Genomic DNA, 22408 nt, shown 5'->3' on the forward strand with positions numbered 1-22408 from the left:
AGAGGTTAGAAGAACTAAAGGCCAAAGTTATGTGAAAATATAAAGTTTCAAAGATTGGAGCTCTAGAGATCTAAATATTATAACTTCTCTCAAGCTCAAAAGATTTGCAAATATAACGCCAAACTTTGAAGAACTAAAGTTTTAAAGAGTATAACTCTGTTGAAGCTCATTCTGAATCTCTTATCCAAGTTCCAAAGAATATAGTTTCTCTGAAGCTTTGAGGATCAGGCAACATCCAAACCCAAAAAGTCAAAGGTTGATCCAACTCCATCAACAAACCATGAGTTAATTCAACACGATCAACAAGTCAAAGGTCAATCCAACTCGATCAATAAACCAAAAGCTGATCAAGAGATAAACAAACTTAGTATTAAAGTTTACTTTTTTTTTTTTTTTTTTTATAGAGAAATCATCAAATCATCAAATATTAAATTTCTCCATAAATCCTGTCAAACACTATAAAGAATAATTTAATTGGACTAACTCATTTTGTTCGATAAACAAGCAAGATTGTTTAATCTGTCAAATTTTTCATACTTTTTATTTAATTAAAGAACACATGTTATTTTGTAACGGGCTCTCTCTATATAATTTGTCATTACTATATAAATAATTAAAATTAATGATGTCTGTAGTCATGATTAATTGAAATTTAATATTCAACAACTACATCAAAAGTCATTGATGGTTTGATCTCAAATCTTACAACTGTTTATCTTAACAGAAAAACTAAATAAATAAGACTTACATATCCACGAGTAGGAAATAAAAAATTCATTTTTATCTATATTCTAGTAAGCGATCAATAATGACCCTGAAGTTTTAGTTTCACCGATTTAAACTTTTTTTAATTAAATTATATATGTATAACCTACTTTGTATGTTATTTCAAAAAAAGTCTGAATTTTTTAAAATTTCAGTAATATTCTTAATTTTTTTTTTATAAAAAAAAAATCCAAAATCCAACAATGTATCGATTTTGGAATAAAACTATTAGTACTTTATTAAAAAAATATCGTTGAATTTTAAAAGTTTCGATAATATATTTAAAATTTTAAAAATTATTATAAAACATTCAATTATTTATATACGTTATTATCTCGTTAATTAATAAGTAGATAAATAAACTTTCAAATATGTCTCAAAATTTGTAAGTTTGGATCTTAATTTGGGCCGCATTTGACGCGCGGCCCAATATGGGCTTCCTTGAATTTCTTGGAAGAAAGGCGAAGAGAAGTGGTCATGGCGGTTCCACGAAGTCCTTTTTGCCGCGAATCCAAATTCCATCTCAGAAGCCAGAGCTTCGATTCGATTCCATGGAAGCCCCTAGATTCCAGCCTCTCGTGAAGAAGCCATCCCTATCGTCGTCAACTCCATTTCTCGAAGGATTCATCTTCCGCCGCGGCAATTGATCGGAGAGAATCGTTGGGCATGGATGTTCGTGATCACTACAAGGTGCTAGGCTTGAACAGAAGCGCCACGAAGGAAGAAATCAAGGACGCATTCAGGAAGCTGGCGAAAGAATTTCACCCTGATAAGCATTCCCATTCACCCAAAGCAGTAAAGGATTCTGCTACTTTGAGATTCAAGCAGGTTTCCGAAGCATATGAGATCCTTGGCGATGATTGTAAGCGTGCTGATTACAATATTCGCTCTCGTTGTGCCTCTGGTCCATCTGTTAATCAACAGTATTATTCGTCTTATAATTCTTATGCCCATGCGAGTGGACCTAGATATGGTTCTTCTTCTGGATTTACCTCTCGCTCTGGTTTCAATGCCGATGGCTTGGTTACGAATTTTCATATGCTGCTGCGCTTTCTCACCACGCGTGCATTTCTTCTCAATTGTGCTTTCGCCGGGTATTTATTCTCTGCCCTAGCCCTTTTGTTCTTTAACAATACGATCTATGTTTTGAATTCCCGTAGCAAATTGCTTCAACTCTTACTTTCACTAGAGAAATCCTCCTATTCCCTTGCACCCTGGAATTCTTGTCTTGAATCTTGATTTTTCATCCCTTTTGCCAATTCCTTGATTGGATATACTTGTCACCATTGTTCCCGTTCTCCAAGTCCTGTTTTCAAATGTGACTATGTAGTTCACTTTTCCAATTTCAGATTGTTGGCAGGTGAGATTGGCACAGTTTTTGGTTTATTTCTGTGTGCCTCCTCCATCTCTGCGTTTTTCATTCCTAATTTTATTTCCTTATTCTCCGTATAAATTTCGGTGTGTGTTCTTGTTCTGCATTATAATTTAGTATGAACGTTGGTGGAATTTGCAGTACCAAGCCCAAGACTTCATCTAAAAGTAGTAGTTCTTTTTAATGTTTGCAGAATCTTCAGATCACTGTTGACTATATAATTAACCCCCTTGAAAAATGTTTTTATTGGCTAACAAAACTTTTAGCCATTCCAATGGTCATATCGAACTCACTCTAAGGACTGTTTGGGGCACTGAAATGATATAGAATGTGGGGAGTTCTGATGTCCTAAAATGGACCCATAAACAATTAAAATCGGTGAGATAGGATAATGGGTCTTGAAATGATATAGGATGTGGGGATATATCATCTCATGTTGGGCCCCAAACAGCCCTAAGTAGTTGGTTGGTATGGTACCTTAACTAAGTCCTACACAGAAACGTTTGTCAAGTTATGTATTCGAAGATCATTTGGTTCAATGGTAGCAAGAATTTATTGGAACGTTTGATTTGTGGGGAGGGGTTTGTTATTCTCTGGATAAGCTTCCTCCATACCAGTTCTTACTGCCGTTTGAATCTGAAAGTTGCTCGAAGTAGACATCTGAGAATAGGAAAAGGTTTGCTGCTGACTTGAGAGAAAAGGGACTTAAAACGAAACATATCAGAGGGAGCTAAAAATTGGATCATTACATCAGCTATGGACACTCTTACATAATCAAGTTGTTAAGGCTCACCTTGATTACATTTTAGTTTTCACCTTCTCTTTAACAAATTCTTGAAAATAATGTTTTTAGTTTTCAAAACTTGGTTTGGTTTTTATAAAATATAGGTCGAGAGTGGAAAACAAAATAAAGAGACTTATAGGTGGAAATAGTAATAGTGTTTATAATCTTGATTTTCAAAAACTAATAAAAAAATGATTATCAAACATGCCTAAATTAGTTGATGTTTTGATGACTAATATCACAGATGCCATTGAGAATAATATGAGTTTGAGTTCATCTTGAGCTTTGAGTTTATTGACTATGGGCTCTTTGACTGGGACATAGTTATCATTCTTACAAATTTTGTGCAGTGTTTTAGTTGGTGGCATGTTCGCGATTGACACAAGTGGGGAGGCTTTGTGGAAGATGCATAATTCTGGGGTATGTAATTATTTGTTCTCTTCCCTCCCTCTCTCCCTATTTACCTAGCAAAATGCCACCATTTCTGGATATGAAACATTGTTGTGAGTGTTCCTTAAAGCTCAAGGCACTATAAAACGCAATAATCTTCTCAGCCGAAAAAAAGAAAAAAAAAAAAAGCCTGACTGTTTTTGTTTTTTCTTTTTTGGGACACTATATATAAAAGTACTATATAGAGTAGAAAAAGCATAATTGGAGTGAAAACGTGGAAAAAAAAAACCCTTAACCTAAGAAATTTTGCATTTAAGTTTGGTAAATTTGTTATTTAGTTAATAAAGAAGGAAGATCCCTAATTATTACTATTTTCTAGCCTTCACAAAAGGCGTGGCTGAATGCGCTCCTTATTTTATGAGCCTTGCCTTAAAATGCTTAGGCGCGCGCCTTAGAGGGCTTTTTAAAATCCTGTCTTTTTCCAGACTTTGCAAACCTTACATGTATTTTCTTATAAATAGTCTTAAACATGTTTCTGGTTTTGGTTGGGAGTTCTCCGACTTATCTTGTGTTGGTCCTTATGGTGTCAAATGTTCTATTTTATTCTTTAAACTTTGCATAAAAGACTAGTTTTTATCATTCATTTCTGTTGGTCATATAACGAAAATCTAAATTCATTTGGAAAGTGAGGTAAAATTAATGCCAATGATGGTTCATGGACTAAACATAATATTTGAAAGCATATGAACCCAAAATATAATAAGCATAAACATGTGCTGTGTAGATTTGAAATCATATAGGTGTTTTAAATTACTTAGAAAATTAAAGTGTACGATTTCCAGATTTTACGAACCGAGTAACTTGACTGTTTCCATCTATTCTGAGTCTGACGATGGCGAGTCAATTGAATGGTCAAGATTGTGACTGGGAGAGTTTGTTTTGTATACAGAAATCATTTGAAGAAGCCATGGAATCAATCAATAAAGCCAAAACACATGAAGATGCTTAAAAGGGGTTTGCATTTGGATTCATTTGTCCTACCAGCAGACCAGATTGTGTTTTCATGTCCTCTTCCTGTAGAGTTGGCATTCCACACAAGTGAAGTTGAAACTGACTGGACTATACAAGGAATTAAATAGCTGATTGAAATGTAATATATGCTCTCTTTTTTCTTACCCCTCCTTTATGTGAATATACATTGATTGATTATATACAAATTTTGTTAAGTGTTCTGCATTTTCTTGTGGAGGCAGTCTTGTTATGAAGCAAAGATACTTCATGTGAGGCAAAGAATTCGTATTAGACACGTATCGGATACCGGTACTCTCAGATACGTATCTGACACGCAATTTGATGTATCTATTTCTACGCATATCTTTTTTCAAATAAAAAAATACAAGTAACGACTCATTTAATCTTTCTCAATCTAAAATTAGGCAACCTATTTAAAAAATTCATTACTTGAGTCCAAAACTAAAAGAAAATAAATAAATAAAAGATCAAACTTAGAATCATCTAATCTTCATCTTCACATTTGAGTCCTCACAAAGTCCACCAAAATATAAATCATTTGGATATCTTCAACAATTCAATGAAAAAGTTCTTCGTTTATCTTCATACTTCTCCCTCTAATATTCTTTTTCTTCTTTGTAATATGAGTCACTTTTCTATTGCATTTCATTAACTATTGTTTTTAATATCTTAGATATATTTTTGTATTGTATTTAAGTGTTTGTATTATTGTTATTAACGTGTATGCTAAATTTATCTATATCATAGATTTTATTAAGAAAAAAAAAACGTATCTTCAATGTATCAGTATCCTCGTTTTTTAGAAATATATATATATTAAAAAATATATAAAAAATAACGTATCTTTAGATGTATCCGCATCTTAGTTTTTTAGAAATTGACGAATTTCCATATCCGATCGTATTCATATCGTGTAATCGTATCTGTGTCTGTGCTTCATAGCAGTCTTCTCTCGTAGATTATATAATAAACTGATGTGACATATTTTCTGCTAATAATTCTAGATTGTGGTGAAAATGTTTGATCAATGTGATAATTTAGGTATGTTTGGTAACTATTTGGTTGTTTAGAATTAAAGCTTATAGATACTATTTTTACCTATTGAATTATTATTATTATTATTATTATTATTATTATTATAAATTTTGATATCTAATTTTTAAGTGTGTTTTTTAACACCAATCTAAATTTCGAAAAATTAGTAGTTAATTTCCGGTTTAATTATAGAAAATGCTCTCGAATTTTGTAATTTGTTTAAAAACATTTCTATATTTTTAAAAGTTATAATATTATTTCAAATTAAGATATGAAATGATGCAGCAATTATCTAGAAAGAAAATTTAGATTACCACATCATTTTAGGTTATCGTTGCACAGTTTTAAGTCACGTTTTGTGTTTGAAATTCTATTTCATGGATATTATTGAAATGTTTATCAAAGTTGTTGGGTAAAATTGCAACTTTTGAAAGTATATGACTATTTTTTTTTTAAAATAAAGGGCAATTATCGATTTATACTCTTAAATTTGGAGGATTGTATCAATTTAAACCCCAAACTAAAAATTGTATCAATTTAAACATTAACTTTGGGTATATCAATTTAAACTCTAAATTTTAGAATTTGTATTAATTTAAACTCTAAAATAATAATTATATCAATTTATACCTTGGATTTTCATAAGGATATTAATTTAAATCTTCAACTTTCATAAATATATCAATTTAAACTTTGAACATTCATAACTGTATCAAAATAAAACATAATGAAGGATTTAAGCTGATATAATTATGACCGTTCATAAATTAATACATTTATAAAAGTTCAGGGTTTAAATAGATACAATTATTAGTTTGGGTTTAAATCGATACGATTTTCAAAGTTCAGGGTTTAAATTAATACAATTATTAGTTTAGGGTTTAAATTGATACAAGACCGAAAATTTAGGGATATAAATTAGTATTTACCCTAAAATAAAAGACAAATTCAAGGGTATTTGTTGCGATTTAGCCTTAATTTTTTTTTCTTCTTTTCAATGGAAGGATAGAAGAAAAGTGGAAGGAAGCAGAATAGAGGAAAGAGAAAAGTAAAAAAAAAAATTACTCAACCTAAAATCAATATGAAAATAATTGAATATGGGACATCATTTAAAAATTGAAATGTCAATAATGCAACGTCTTTTTTTGTTTTTCTCAACTAATGGTCAACTTCACTAGATAAACCATTTATAACTATTTTTTAAATTTAGGAATTTAAGATTACTTAGGAGGTGTTTGGCATGTCAACATGAGTTAGGTTGAGTTGGTAGAAATTACGGCTCAATGTTTGGTTCACCAACTTTAAGTGTTGGCGGAGTTGAGTTGGTTATTTTTACCAATTCACTCCAATTCATCTGAACTCTTCCTTCATCTAATGTTTTTAATGGCTCCACCCTTCAGCCATCATCAGCGATTATCGCTACCACACTTTGACGACATATCCCGACGACCACCTTAGGAGGTCAACGCTAATGACCAATTCTGAGCTTCGGCAACTACCTCCAACGATAACAACTCTGACGACCACCTTCACACAAGTAACTTCGACGATCACTTTCATGCGGCTAATTCTGACGACGAACTCCAGACTCAGGCAACCACTTCTGATGACAACTCTAGCAACTAACTTCGATGACCATCATCCTGCAGCTAACTTCAATGACCAACTCCAATAATCACCTTCGCACGAGCAACTCCGACGACCATCTATGACGATCAACTCCGAGCTCCAGCAACTATCTTCAACGACAACCCTAATGACCAACTCTGACGACCACCTTTGCATAAGCATAATTTCGCAATTATTCTCCTATCAACATACTTTCTAAAAATAAGCAACAACATTGTAAATTTTAGAGGCACCATATAAATTTTAAGATCAATTTCATAAATCTCTCTCCCTTTTGAAATCAATTGAACAATGGCCCTTAATAAGGGACAAAAAGACACTTAGCACATAAATCAATTTGAGGGTAGAAATATCAAATAAATTTTCAAAACATAATACTCCAAATACAATAGCTCCCCCTAAAAGAATAAATAATAGGCATGAGAGGGATACGTGTGCTTGTTCCAACTCTGATCTCTCATCTATTTATTTTTCAATCAACTTATGTGCTACGTGTTCACAATCACATTCTCATTCACACACTCTCTCAATTTCTTTATTTGCTTTATTTAGTTTATGCGTCACACAAATTACTACATCACCATTTATTGACAATACACCCCTGTGTTCGACAGCAGAGAATCACTAACTGAACTTGTTCTTACTTGAATTGAGATCCCATGCTCGACCTCGGTCCTCACCGAAACTACCTCCTAATTATTTTATACTTGGGTTTTTAGGAGAAAACTTGTGTGAATTATTAGAGGTTGAGTATATATTCTTGAGCATGATTGAGCACACAACAAGTGGACATCCAGATTACAGCATTTATTTTGTGATAATGTAAAATGTCCGGGCATCTGGAGATTCTCGGGCATCCTATGATGCCCATACGGCAGGCATCTCGGGAGTTTTGGATGTCCTCCTGAAACATGAGTTTTGTGGATTCCTCTACCGAGGGCTTCTTTTTTTTTCTTTTTTTCTTTTTTAATAACTTTTTAACCTCTTTTCCATATATATATAAATATCACTCTTCTCTTTTTCATTTTATAATTAAAATAAATACTGTGAACTATATGTATTTTACTCTCTTTGACTATGTTTTAGTACAAAGATATTCAAATTCAAACTAGTATTTATTTTATAAAAACTTTAAATTAATATATATTATTTTGTTGAGAAAAATAACAATTAAAATAATAAAACTATATTAATTTTAAAAGAAATTCAAATTTGATAAAAATAAAATGTTATATAAGTTCAAATTATATTGTATTATTTATTAACCAATAAATATATTTAAGAGTATTCTTCGAATATTATGTAAATTTAATGCATTCCTGTGTAGGAATCCTACAAAACAAACATGATTATCAAATGATGTCGAACATTTGTAGTTCTGAACATCTATTCAGGGCATCTAAAGATTCCAATTATCTACATTTCTGAAAAATAAACAACCCTTAAAGTATATTGTGTGGTTATAAATTATAGTATTTTGTTTATGTTAAATGCGATAGTTATATATAGAAGGGTGGTTACTAAAAGAAAGATTATGCTATCCTTTTATAACTTTCTTGTTTTCTAAACTAATTCCACAATTCCTCCAACAATTAGTTTGAGATTCGTTAGTTTTAAGTTCGCAGTTGACTTTCTATACTCAAAATTTTGTTTAATTATTAGGGAACAATTTGTGATGGATTGAGTGTTGTTGTTCATTGTTATACGTTTTATTTATATGCACATAGATATTTTTGTGGACATTATTATTTCATTTGTTAGTGGAAGATTAGACTTGAACATAAATCTAACTTATATTTACCGAAATGTGCTATCTTATTCCACTAAATTTGAGCTCATCTTATGATTTTACATGTTTATTCTATAATCTCGTAGGTAACGAGCATTAATATGGTAGAATCTGCCATCGGGACAAGTTTCGAACTAAAACGAACCAAAGCGGAGCTTTGAAAGTATCAACCAAGGAAAAGATGAAAATTACCAAAATGCCCCAGTGGGCAACGTTGCAATGCTGAGGCGATGCGCTAAAAACAAAAATGCACACTAAGCAGGAACATTGCAGCACTATTCGACGCTGCGACATGACACGAAAGACAGAAAGGTCAATTTTCAAGTAGTGCCACGATGCTACAAACTTTGACAGGAGAGAGATGAACCGGTACTTGCCTGCTATTATAAATGCATCATTTTTTCCAAATTAGGGCATATCATCTCAGGATTGCAGCCTCTAACTCGATTTTCTCATTTTTCATTCTCAACTTTCTTTTTACTTGTATTTTGTTTTATGAATATTAGATTCGATCTTGGCACACCATGAGAGGATAAGGCAAGTTTTTTTTCTAGCTTAAGGTAGGATAAAAACCTATTATTTTGGTTGGGAGACTTGCAATTTTCTGACTGCTTGCTGGAATTTATTGTTCTTGAATGTAGTTTATCTTCTATGCATCGAATTTATAAGTTATTTGGCCAATTCTCATTTGTTCTTTGTTGAGTTGGAGAGAGAGAAGCATATATGTGTTCTAATCTTGAAAGAACAAGGGTTAAAGCATGCTTGGGTGTGAATTCTAGGTTGTTTGGAACGATCCTTTCAGAACATTACATGATTTAACTTACTTCAAAAACGAAACAGTTAGTAACTTAGGCTATCTGGTGGTTGTCAATAGTCTTAGCTAGATTCCCTAATTGAATGCAAATGTTTAATTGGAAGAGACACTTTTGAAGCCGATTGGTTGAACATCTAGATTAATTATGAAATTAATTAAGGAATTAGGGCATGTTGCTTTTGTCTTTTGGGTAAACGAGTTAAGGATAAAACCAACAAGCATTGCATCTTTAGAGTTCCGCGATCAATCAAAATGAAAGGGTAGAATCCAAATTCCCTAGGCTAGGCTTTTAATTAATTCGATCTCGTATTTTAATTTCAACTTTTTAATTGTATGTAGTTTTACATTCAAGCATTTAATTTCTTTGCAATTACAAAACAAATAAAAACTCCCAATTGTGATCGTTGAATTAAAGTTTCCAGGTAAGATCATTCTTAGATTGTTTATGGATTCTACCTGTTCCTAACTAGCTACAAACTCATAAGAGTGGTTAATTATTATTTGTTCTAAGCTCCTACAGGCTCACGAACGATGACCATAAAAAAACGTTTGAACAAAAAGATGTTTGCAAAAAAACGAGTTTACACAAAAAAATCATTGTATTGTATTAGTGTAAAATACAAATAATCAATTGTTTGTATAAGAAAGGGAAACAAACCATTAACCATAAAAATTAAAATTCATTTTCCACAAATGGACAAAAAAAATTGGTTTTGTTTGTTTTCTTTTAATTAACATGATGGTTGAGTTAAAATTAATTGAGGGCTAGAGAGTAAAGAAAACGTTCATTTTATTGAAATATGACATGCCTTTGGGAATGTAAATGGAATTGTTATGTAATCGAGTGTTCAATTTGTTTGATGGAAATATATTACATTTTTCAAGAAAACAAAAAGTTATTCAATTTTTAAACTTTTTTAGTGTCCATGATTGAGAGTTAATTAATTGTGAAAAATTTTCATTTTTTTGGAATATGTTTGGTGTTTAGGAATGGGAAAAAAATATTTTACGCGATTAAGTGTTCAAAAATTCAATTCAAAATTTGTGTTTAGTATATGTTTATTTTATATGAATTTATCATGTTTTAAGAATGGAAAAAAGTTAAGCAGTTAGTGTTAAGAATTATAGGAAAATATGTGTGTTTGTATATATGTATGTGTATGTATTTTGAAGCAAAATCAATTACATTCGGAATAACACCAGATACCCCAATTCAACTCAATTTTGCACCTCAAACATAGACTTTATGACTTAACGTAACTCAACACCCAAAACATAGACATTTCAATTCAATTGTGCACCTCAAACACATACAATTTAATTCGATAAATAATTTAACTCCCCAAATAATGATTTTCAACTCAACTTAACTCTATGCATCAAACACTTCTTTAGAGATCAAATAAAAATTGTCTAGAAACTAAAAGTATAATTTATGAGCTAAAATTTTGTACATTTGAGTTTGTCGTTTTATGAGTAGCGAAATTCAAACATAATCCAAAAGAGAAGAAGGAAAAAAAGAGAGAGAGAGAAAAAAAGAAACTACCAACTATAAATTGCCTGAATTTGATACCAAATAAATCTAAATATTTTTTTGGCTAAATTATATAAACTACCTTTGAGGTTCATCGTTTGTGTAAAAAATATTTTTGAACTTTTAAAAGTTTACTTAAACTTTCCAAAAGAATTAATATTGGATGGAAACCAATATTTTGTTTCAAAATATCATTGAGCTTCAAATGTTTCAAAAATATCATTAACCTTTTAAAAAAATACAAAAAAATATCATTTAATATTAATATATGAACAAAAATTGTTAGCACATTATCGCAAAAATACCCATAAACTTTCAAAAAGTTACCTTAGTAACCTTATATTAAAGAAAAGTTAAATATGCTTTTTATATTTACACCCGGTTACTCCCTCTTTCATTTTATTTTATTTTTTTCTCCTTTCACTCTCCTTGTTGATTGTTTGACCTTTGTTTATCTTGTAAAACAAAAATAAATAAATAAATAAATAAATAAATAAAAAAATGCCCCTTTTAATTAAAGTATATGGATTATAATGATATAATAATAACAATAAGGGAAGCACTAAGGAGATCTTAAGGCTTATATATTTAACAAGGTTATATATTAATAGTTGAGTCTGTGTTAATAGCTTCTTACTTTTTTTTTTCTTTTTTTGTATTTGGCTATTTATTGTTTTGGTAAATTTTAAACGAATATTTTGATTTTTGGAAATTATGAGATTTTGGGGGATTTTTTTTTTTAACTTGAAGTTTCAATTTATATTTTGTTGTGGAAAATTGATGTAAGAATTGGACAAATGAAAAATAAAATGAGAGTATCTATATGGGAAAAAATGATATGTATATAATTTGTTTTAAAATCGATTTTTTCGAACTCAATAAGCTTCAACACGAATTGATCACTATACTAATCGTAGGAGCAATTTTAAACAATTTCTTTTAAGACTAAGAGTATTAATGCAGCCTTTGAAAATTCAAGAATATTTTTTAAACGAGTATTAACACAGTTTCTATTCATATGCTAACAATAAGAGTATTTTTTTAAGTTTTGTTAAAGTTTAAGAGTATTCTTGAAATTTTTGAAAGTTCAAGGTTATTATTTAGACTTAATAAATTTCAACAAACTTACAATTAATATTTTATGTTATCTTAAAAAATTAATACAAAATTTTGGTTAATTACTAAATATAATTAATTATATTTATTTAACATAAAAATATTCATTTACTGGAGGTGGGAGATCAAACCTCGATCTCTAAGGAAAAAGATCATGTTAATCATTGCTTAACTCAACAAAATATTAGATTAGTGTTTTAATTTATACAACCCTCAAATTTTAGTTGTACAAATTATTTTTTTTTTCCTTAGAATTGAGGGAAAAAATAAGAAATGAAATCCTTATAGATTATAATTTAGTTAAGAAAACAATAATATTACTCTCATAATTGGCCTATTAGCTCAGTTGGTTAGAGCGTCGTGCTAATAACGCGAAGGTCGCAGGTTCGAAACCTGCATAGGCCAAATTTATTTTCAAATACAAAACTTGGGTCTTTGTCAAATAATATCCTAATATATAATAAAGTCTCTGATGAGTGAAATTCCTGATGGCTATTCACTTTAACCGTTCTAGACACAACTTTAGTTGCACATAAATATATATTACTTAGGTTAAATATTTGTTATAAAAAAAAAAAAGATTTACTGTCCACTTAAGTCTTACATTTTTAATTGTTATTCATTGTATAGGAGTTGAACTCTATAAGATTAATCACAACGTTTTTATTACATGATACCTACAATCACTAGTAGTAGAACAAAACCGATTAATGAAATTATAACTAAATATGAAAGGGTATTCGAATTTTTGATTTATTGATCGAGAATATGTATTTTACGTCAGTTAAACTATATTTGTGAAGAATTAATTAGAACAACTATAGTAATTTATAAATGGTTTGTGAATTTAAAAATATGCATTAATGAAATTGTAATTATATGATTATAATTTTGTGTGTTTTTGGAGGTAATGGATCAAATTTAGAAGTTTCGTCATTTGATTGTAACAACTTATAATTGAACTTAAAAAAACCAACCAATTCACTTGTATTTTGTTTTTTAAAAAATATTATGGCTAAATTATAACAAAATGTCCTTAAATCTGATATTTTGGATAAAAATAATACTATATTATCAACCGTTTCAAAAATATCCTATAACTTTATAAAGTTTTAAAATATCCATAAATTTTAAAAGTATCCCAAACCTTTGTAAATATTGGACAAAAGGGAGAAAAATGAGAACATCTACCAAAAAAAAAAAAAAGATATTTATATGCATTGTTTAAAAATGATTTTTTTACCAACTCAAGAGAACCTAAAATAAATTGATCATTATACTAACGACGCTGACATTTTTATTTTTTTTTTCTTGAGAGATTAAGAGTATTAACTCAAATTTTGAAATTTCAATGATATATATAAATAAATAATTTAATCGGGGACGGGGACGAGGCGAGGATACCCTCCCCGTCCCCAACTGGGGACTCGATTAGAATTCTCAATTTGACCAGGTCTCCGGTCAAACCAGGGATTCCCTGCCCTGATCGGGACAAGGACCCACGTGGATGAGATTTTTGCCAACTCTACCCATGATCTCACCATTTAAAATGGGTAAAAACTAACAAAGAGAATCAAACTCCCAAACACCCTGCCCAACATTAGACAAAGCCCATCTTGCTAAAGTATGAGTAACTCTATTAATTAGCACACCTCGGGATAAATTTAAGCCCCTTGGCGTGAGTTTTGAACATCCTTTCCCTAATTTTCCCAAAAATGACACCTTGTGGATAATTAGATCGATAGCTTTCACCTGCCCTTAAGACTCGGACTCCAACAAAAAATGAGAATAGCCCCTATCATAAGCCATTTTTACTCCAAATAAGAGGGCAATGTTTCAGCTGAAAGAACATTCATTCATCCATTGATCGTCTTTGAGAACGCCTAACACCAAAATTCCATTCGAATTTCTAAAGGGAACTTAGCGTACAAGTTTGGAATCTTAAGTCTGGGAATATTAAGCTTGGGGATTAGCCTGAGAGGTTTAGATAGTCGGTTTAAGAAAACCGTGTTTTGAGTGCAGGTTTTAAAGGTCTAGGTTTGGAGTGCAAGTTTAGGAAGCCTGTGAAAAATGCAGATTTATAAATCTCGAGTTTGTAAAATATTTTCTTGTATTTAATTTGTTGGTAGATTTTAGATTAGTTCAAACTTGTATCTTGATTATTTTATTATGGTTAATTTTAAATTAAACTAAAATATTTAGAAGATTTTTTATTTTTGAATTTTGGAATAGAGATGTGACTAAAATTATAATTTTATTTAATTTACTATTTTAATAATTTGTTGTTTTGATTTTAGTAGGTTTTGCGGTACAACTTCATAGACTTTTATCACAACTAATTTGAAAATTAGTGTTTTTTTTGTCATAACATGCTAACTTCAAATTGTATTTGAGGAATAAAAAAAAATCATGATATCATGAAGTTTGAGTTTTAATTTTTATTTGGTCACCAAGTTGTTTCAACATTTTAATCTTTTACATTTAAAGATTATTTTAAATCTTCGAGCTAGTTAAATTGACCAACGAACAAAAAATGAGAATGTTAAATTAAATTAGGGCTTTCTATACATATAATTTAAATAAATATACCAACTACACAATTGCAGTGTAAATGAGCTATTATTTTAGACAAAAACTAGGTCAAATTTACCTTTTTAACTCTCGAAAGTTTCTTGTGATTATGAATTTTCCAAAATAACTTCCTTTTCAGAACCTCTACAGGTAAGGAAAATATCTCAAAAAAAAAAAAAAAAATCCAAACAATATTGCTCTCATAAGTGAAAGCAAGAATCGGTGATAAGTGTTGAAGAAGAAAATGAGGTATATTTGATATATATAACACTATATATTTGAATTTTCTAAAAATAAATTAGTATGCTTGATAAGTGTATAAATAATACAATCTGTATAACATATTGTCTTATATATTGAATGATATATTCAATGTATATTTACATTTTTCTGTATATTTATAAACACACACAAAAATAAAAGTAAACCATGGTATATGTGATGTATATTTATATTTTTCATCATATTACTTTTTATATTCGACATATACTTTAGATCTCAATAGATAGATGATTGATTTTCAACTAAGAAAAATATAAAATAAATTAAATATCCTTAGGTAAAGGAAACATTAATTTTAAACAACGAAAGAAGGAGAGATAACTAACAAATATGATATAATAAAAATAATAATTAAAAAACTCCAAAAGAAAAAAACAATTAGAAAAGAGACACTGTATTTTTTTTAAAAAAATATCATTATAATAAAACTAAGAGCTTCTTTGGAATGACTTATAAAACAATTTAAAAATGTTTGCTAGCAGGATCACCGAAGGTTGGCCGACGGTGACCGTCGGAGTTAGAAACCGGAGGTTGGCTGACAATGGTCGTCAAAGGTGACAATCGTGTTGAATTTAGTGTTTTAAATCTCGAATCTTGTAGTTTTTATTTTGAAAGAATAATTTATTTATTTAATAAAATAAAACATATTTTATTTGACATTCAGACTGCATTGATTCAATCCAATAAACTAAAATCAAAGGTTATGTGATGTCACTTGAACAATATGTGGAAACATACAAGTGGTTCATGTCTAAGTTATAATCTAAAAGGTCTACAGTAAATGGATAAGGTTGAGTGTCTTATCCTGATAACACTGCGAATACGGTCCACTTCGTAAGTGTTATATAAGTTGTAAATGCTATAGACAATTGACCCATATTATTCATGTGAAGACACGTGAGTGGGGTATTATGTATAAAGAGTTTATATAAGAGTGGACGAACCGCGAAATGATTGGTTTTCTTTATAATACCGTTACTTGAAAAAACTAATATTTCACTATGATGACCATAGGTGACTTGACTTTAATTCTGACAGAGTTGTGGACTCCTGTTTATGAGAGTAATCATTTAATCTATATGAGTGAGAGTGGTCGTGTTAACCGACCAAGCCTACCATTTTGGGGATTTGTCCGAGTAGGGAGTTAGAAACACACTACACAAGAAGGAACTCACTCCTTCCCGGTCTTAGAGAAAGTAGATAAATTGCTCAATTGATAGCTGATTTTGAGTCTTGAACAGTGAGGCTTCAACCTCTCATTAGCTCAATATATGTTAGTTTATAGTTGGACTATAAATTGTTTGTTCATTAGAGGAATCGGTGGTACTTAAAAAGTTAGATGTAACTACAAGAAGTAAATCAATATTTCGACCTAGTTGTAGTTATGAGCAATTTGTGAATGGTCGACTCGCTGTTGATTGATTATATCTATATACACAGAAATATGTATGCAGTGCAAATAATGCAGTTATTGATCTTTAGTGGAGTAACGATAGTTAATGAATATTGATGAATTTTATTAATGAGTTTAATTAATTAGTCTTATATCATTGCAGCTTCTAATCTGTAGGTTCATAAGGTTCACTAAGGATATTAATGAGGAATGATTTGAATGGCTCAAATTACTTAATTTTTTTTTATATTAACATGATTAATATATAGTGTATTTTGATACATTATATAATATGATTAATTATAAATATGATCTATGATCCAAACTCTATAAGAGAGATATTTAAATGATATTCAAATGTAAATTCATATAAAATTATAGTATAAGAGAGATGCATGCATATAAATATGTGATATTTATATGTTAATCAATTAATTCTTTATTGAATATGATTTATTATATAATTATTTAATTTATATGTTAATTGATTAAATAATAGTTAATTAATCGATTAACAAATAATAGAGTGGAAAGCTCGGAGAGAGGGTTACCCTCTCCCTATAAATATACCACTATAACCCTTACAAGTAAAAGTGTTTTTTGGGTGAAATTTAACCTAGCTTTTACTCTCATATTCTCACTCTATATACTCCACTCTCTCAAGAACATTCCCTCAACCTTCATTTCGTCTTCAAAGTGTTAGAGTCCATACATCTAGCTCGAATCCTAGAACATAGAGGGAAACTCTTGTGGTGGTATCTTTGTTTATCGAGAGGTTCGAGTTTGTTTGTGACCAAAGGAGATGAAAACTCGAAGAAGGGGAATCTTCAAGGGCAGAGTTATCTTTTTTCTTTCTTCCTCGTTAGAAGCATGCCCAAGCATAGTTTTATTAATGTTTATCCCATGTTTGTATGATTTAGTTCACTTTTGTGTTTTATAAAATTGATCTTCAAATTGATACAATTGTAAAAGTTTGAGATTCAAATTGATACACTTATGAAGCATGCCCAAGCATAGTTTTAATAATGTTTTTCCCATGTTTGTATGATTTAGTTCACTTTTGTGTTTTATAAAATTGATACAATTGTAAAAGTTTTAGATTCAAATTGATACACTTATAAAGTTTAGAGATTAAATTGATATAATTATTAGTTTAAGATTTAAATTGATGTAATTTTCGGAGGGATAAATTTAGAGTATTTAAATTAATAAATGAATACGAAATGGACAAAAATTTGCAATTTTTTTTTCTCGTTTGTGAAAAGGCAAAAATTTGCAAACTTGTGCATCTAAAAAATTAATGTTATATTACTGTCACAATCTCTCTATTCTTTTCTCCTTCAAAATTTCGAGATTAAATTCGACCAAAGTCCACTGTAGATTTCAGTTTGGCGGCCGAAATCATACTCTTCTTCCCACTTCTCGGATTTATGAACCAAGCCAGTTTTTGCTTTAGCTTTCGCAGGTATGTAATGCTCTTCGCAAGCTTTTCTTCTCTTATTCGTCCCTATTGTTTCAATTTCGCGGATTTATGAATGTATGTATATCGATACTTGTTATGCTGAGCTCAATCAATTGAATGAGTTGAAATTTCATGAAGAATTTAATTTCTGGTTTTGGGTTGGGTTGGGTTTCGTTTGTTCTGACTTGGGCAAATTCTATGCGTAATTTTGGCTTTTTTCTGGTCAGAGTTCTCTGTTGCCTCTATATTGTTGATAATCTTGTTAAAATGAAGCAATGGAGTGTGTTCATCAATTTGAGTGTAAACAAATTACAACATCTTATTTAACTGACAAGCTGCAGAGATAGGCTTTATTGTTTTAGCTTCTTGGATTGCTACTTATTTTTGCTTTTCTTGTTCAGCTAAGCAGACGACCATAAATTTATACAATCTCTGCTCTATTTACAGCCACTCTCTTCACTATGGTGTCAGAGGGATCTGAATCAAAGGTACGCGTGTTTTTCAACCTCCTCGCCCCTGAGAAAACGTTTCAGGATATTATGAGATTTTTTGTGTAAAGAAAATGTTTAGAAACCAGTGGAGGGTAAGGATGACTTCGGGCGATAAGGGCATAGTTGTTTAAAGGGGAAGATGGATCAGTAGAGCCATGTTTGTAAGGTCAGCATAGGTGGGGGTCCATTTCTTATATTGAGCCCAAAAATGTAGTTTTTGCCATGCCAGTCTGTTCCATATTCTTTGAGTCGATAAGAGGAGAGGGGTTGCAGTTTCTCAAGTGATTGTGTAAAGATTCTAGGTCTTACTTACAATAACATTGATTCAAAACAACGATTACATGCAAACAGCTAACAGCTCTATAGAACTACTGTTCTATTACAAAATATCCAAAAAACATGAAACACATACAAAAGAGAAAAACATACTAATAACCTCCTGCCACACGCAAGCCTTACCAAACACAATTCAAAATAACCTCCAGCCCACTAACGGTTGGGCCCACTCCCATTTCCCTTTCTACCCCTTCTCACATAAGTATTCACAATTGGAGGTATAACAGATCGTAGAGTAAGGTGATTTCTAGGGTGGAGTAAAAAGCCTATAAGGGTATTGCGGAGGTAGTTGGTTGGTGTAAAAGTGGTGATAACATGGTGGTAAACGAGAAGAGTTTTGGTGTAGTTGACAAGGATCATGGAACAGGGTAGAAGAAAGAAAGGGGCGTTTAGATAGTGATTGAATGGTTAGTTAGTTGAACAAGGGTAACTTGATACTTAAAACACATGGAAGTAATGTATGTGCGAGTAGAGAAAGGAGGTAGTGAGATTCTGATAGTTGGTGGGAGTAAATAGGATAGTCGGAATTTATGACCATTATAGACACGAAGATTCTTCCCAATTAGGAGTTTGTTGTAATTTGTTATGCTGAGTATTACTCCTATTGGAAATGTGGTTGTCCATGTTGAAATATTGATAATTAAATGTACCGTAACCCAACAACTTATGCTTTTGGATTAATTGGTGATTTAACATGGTACCAGAGTAGGAGATTATTATCCCTGTAATGTCATTTCCTTCCTAATGAATATTGATTTCTGCTTGTTGGGTATCCTACAAAATTTTAAGCCCACAAGTCAGGGAGAGTGTCAAAGTATTGATACCATAGCCCATTAACTCAAGCTTTTAGGTTTATTGGTGATTGACACTCCACTTGATTTATTATGTATCGTAGAACCCTAATTTTTGGTGGTATTCCAACAAAATTTCATGAATCAAGAGTCTCAAGGGAAAGTAAAAGCATTCTTTAAAAAAAAAAAAAATCCAATTCTACTAGATAATAATTCATTTTACAACGAATCGATCATTTTCCCTTTGAGAATTTATGATTAAGGTCAGAAGTTTTGGTAAGTTTTATATAATATTCTCTCTCCATTTCTTTTTGTCGTTATATCTCTAAGTATTTTATGTCGATTGGAGTGGTTTTTATGAGCCCTAGGATCACTTTTCCTTTTAGATTTGTCTTGACTACAGTGGAAAGTTTCTTTCTTAAGTAGACTATTCTTGGTGGTGCTAAAATCCATAACCACTTGTATAAAGAGCCTCTTTTTCATTATATCCAATACTCATTACTCAAGGTTGACTAAGAATTGTTGTTGGATTATATCAGTTATGCTTGATGATTTGGGTTTTAGCTATGCTTTATCTGATAGGGATACTTTGGATGTCACCGATTTCCTATTGATGATTGGGGGCTTTTGTTGCAACAACTTTGGGAGAAGGGATCGCCACGTCTAGGTTCCTAGTCCTTCTAAAGGGTTCTCGCGTAAATCCTATTTTCTTTGTGTTGTAAACCCTTTTCCTATGAGAAAGGAATAAAATATTGATGTCGATATCGATATCGGTATTTTAGGTATACGAATATATCGGTACAATATCAACATCGACGAATGTTTCTATAAATAAAAAATTTATACAAATTAGTTTAATAAATAATTAAGCTCCTTTTACTTCCAAACTAAGTTTTAGACCTTGTTATTAATATTCATATTCATATTGAGGTTTGAAGATGATATATATTTTTAATGTTTTAAAGATATCAAAGATATTGATTAATCCTTGATATCAATGACGAACCCTCCAATTTACGGATATATCAATGAGTATATCGACATAGCGATGGATATATCGACATATCAATAAATATTTCAATCCTCACCCTTGAGTGAATTGGTCTTTCTCTAGTCGTGGAAGGTGAAAATTTTGAAGAAGCTTAAGTTTTGTCAAGCAGGTTCTCCATGGAAGAATTAATACATTTGATAGGTTTTTGAGGAGGGTTTCCAAATTGGTGGTGCCTTTGGGTTGCATCGTCTTCAGGAGGGTGGTGGAGGGCCTAGACCATATTCTCTGGTCATGTGATTATGCGCACTCACTTTGGAGCCAATTTTCTTCTGATGAGTTTGGCTAGACACAGAGGCTGTAGGGATATGATCGAAGAGTTTTTTCTGCACCATCCTTTTCACGAGAAAGGAAGGTTTTATGTGACATGTTGGAGTGTGTGCTATTTATTGGGGGCTTTACCAAGAAAGGAACAAAATAATTTTTAGAGGGTTTGGGAGGCTCCTGAGTGAAATGTGGATGTGTATTAGGTTCAATGTTTCTTGATGGGCATAAGTATATCTTTACGTTTTATTTTGTTAGATTGGACTGAATTTCCCGCATATTCTTTCATTTTTTCATAGAAAAAAGGATTGTTGTTGGATTGATGCCTTTGGTAAGTTATTTATTTATTTTTTTTAAAAGGAAGAAGGAGGACAAGGATCTCTTTCCTTTGTCTTTCAGTGGGTAATTGTGTGTTTAACCTATTTAACTTCCATGTTCAGGATAAAACAACGAGCAATAAGCTTTTGGATGGTTTGAAGTACAATGTTGAGGTGGCAGAAAGTGTTGCTAATGAGGCGCAGGTGTGACATCATCTTTAGTTTTCACACCACATCCCATCCCTCTCCCTCTCTCAATCAAGTTTAAATTTGAGTTTCCTCTTCGATTTAACACTGAATCCAATTATTTCATGTTAGCGTTTGCCAATATTGGAGGCAACACCATTATATGAGCAACTGCTGACGGTGTATCCCACTGCTGTGAGTTTCTTATGTATTTCAATAATTTTCTTTGTCAACCTTCACTTAAAGTAGCTGCATTTTGAAATTTGAACCTTGCTTATTGCTGGGTTTGTGAGCAGAGATAGAGTAACTATTTCATGGGCTCAGCTAATGCTGGTTGGTACTCATATTTTTTAGCATATCATATGACGATTTCTTTCCTTTGAAAATTTAAGTGAAAGCCAAGTCTTAAAAATGATAGATTTTAGATTAATCAATTTCAATATCAATAGATGTAATTTAGAAAAAACCCCAATAACTAATATTGATTCTACCGGAGATGTTGGAACCGAGAATGGCGTACGCGGCAGAGTGGGGCAAGGCTAGGTATCCTCTCCCTCTAAATGCCACTAGGAATCTATTATAATAACTATCTCCAACTGGCTTGAATTATGAAAGAGAAATAATTAGAGAAGGATCTAGACAAGGACTGGCATGTAGCAGGAATGGAATACACTAATTCTTTAATTTTATTCTGCCTGCCTAGTCACTCAGCATCTAAGCATTTTTGTCCATTGTGCTTGGTATGGTTGCATTTTGTTAGGTTGTAATCGCACAGAGAAGTTTTTTAGGATCACTTTTGGTAGATGACAGAGAATGTTTCTTTGCAAATACTAATCTGAGATAGAATTAACAATTAAGGATTGCTTCAAAGAGGTTGTAGTTGCTTAAGGGAATTTATAGACTTTACAAACTGGATAGAATCATGGAGTGGTGTTGATTTTACTAGGGTTGTCTGTCTGTCTCTAATCTTGAATTGGAGAGGTAAGTATTATGTCATATCAATGAAA

General features: G+C 31.2%; 2 protein-coding genes and 1 non-coding gene across 3 annotated transcripts in view; all 3 read left to right on the plus strand.

Moving 5' to 3' along the window:
- The first annotated feature begins 1226 nt into the window (after nucleotides 1–1226).
- On the plus strand, nucleotides 1227–4547 carry LOC120072686 (chaperone protein dnaJ 72). Its single transcript, XM_039025134.1, has 3 exons — nucleotides 1227–1859; nucleotides 3272–3341; nucleotides 4261–4547. Exons 1-3 carry the CDS (start codon nucleotides 1432–1434, stop codon nucleotides 4318–4320), a joined length of 558 nt encoding a protein of 185 aa, XP_038881062.1. The 5' UTR covers nucleotides 1227–1431; the 3' UTR covers nucleotides 4321–4547.
- Nucleotides 4548–12591: 8044 nt separating this feature from the next.
- On the plus strand, nucleotides 12592–12665 carry TRNAI-AAU. Its single transcript has one exon. It is a non-coding gene; the product is annotated as a tRNA-Ile (tRNA).
- Nucleotides 12666–17811: 5146 nt separating this feature from the next.
- Nucleotides 17812–22408, plus strand: part of LOC120072750 (cleavage stimulation factor subunit 77) — a 45155-nt gene continuing 40558 nt past the window's right edge. The window contains exons 1-4 of the mRNA XM_039025229.1: nucleotides 17812–17971; nucleotides 18370–18456; nucleotides 21339–21419; nucleotides 21534–21596. Of these exons, the coding sequence (XP_038881157.1) occupies nucleotides 18430–18456; nucleotides 21339–21419; nucleotides 21534–21596 (171 nt within the window). The 5' untranslated portion in view covers nucleotides 17812–17971; nucleotides 18370–18429. The remainder of the gene's footprint in view (nucleotides 17972–18369; nucleotides 18457–21338; nucleotides 21420–21533; nucleotides 21597–22408) is intronic.

The sequence above is a fragment of the Benincasa hispida genome, chromosome 3, assembly GCF_009727055.1.
Source record: "Benincasa hispida cultivar B227 chromosome 3, ASM972705v1, whole genome shotgun sequence".
Lineage (NCBI taxonomy): Eukaryota > Viridiplantae > Streptophyta > Magnoliopsida > Cucurbitales > Cucurbitaceae > Benincasa > Benincasa hispida.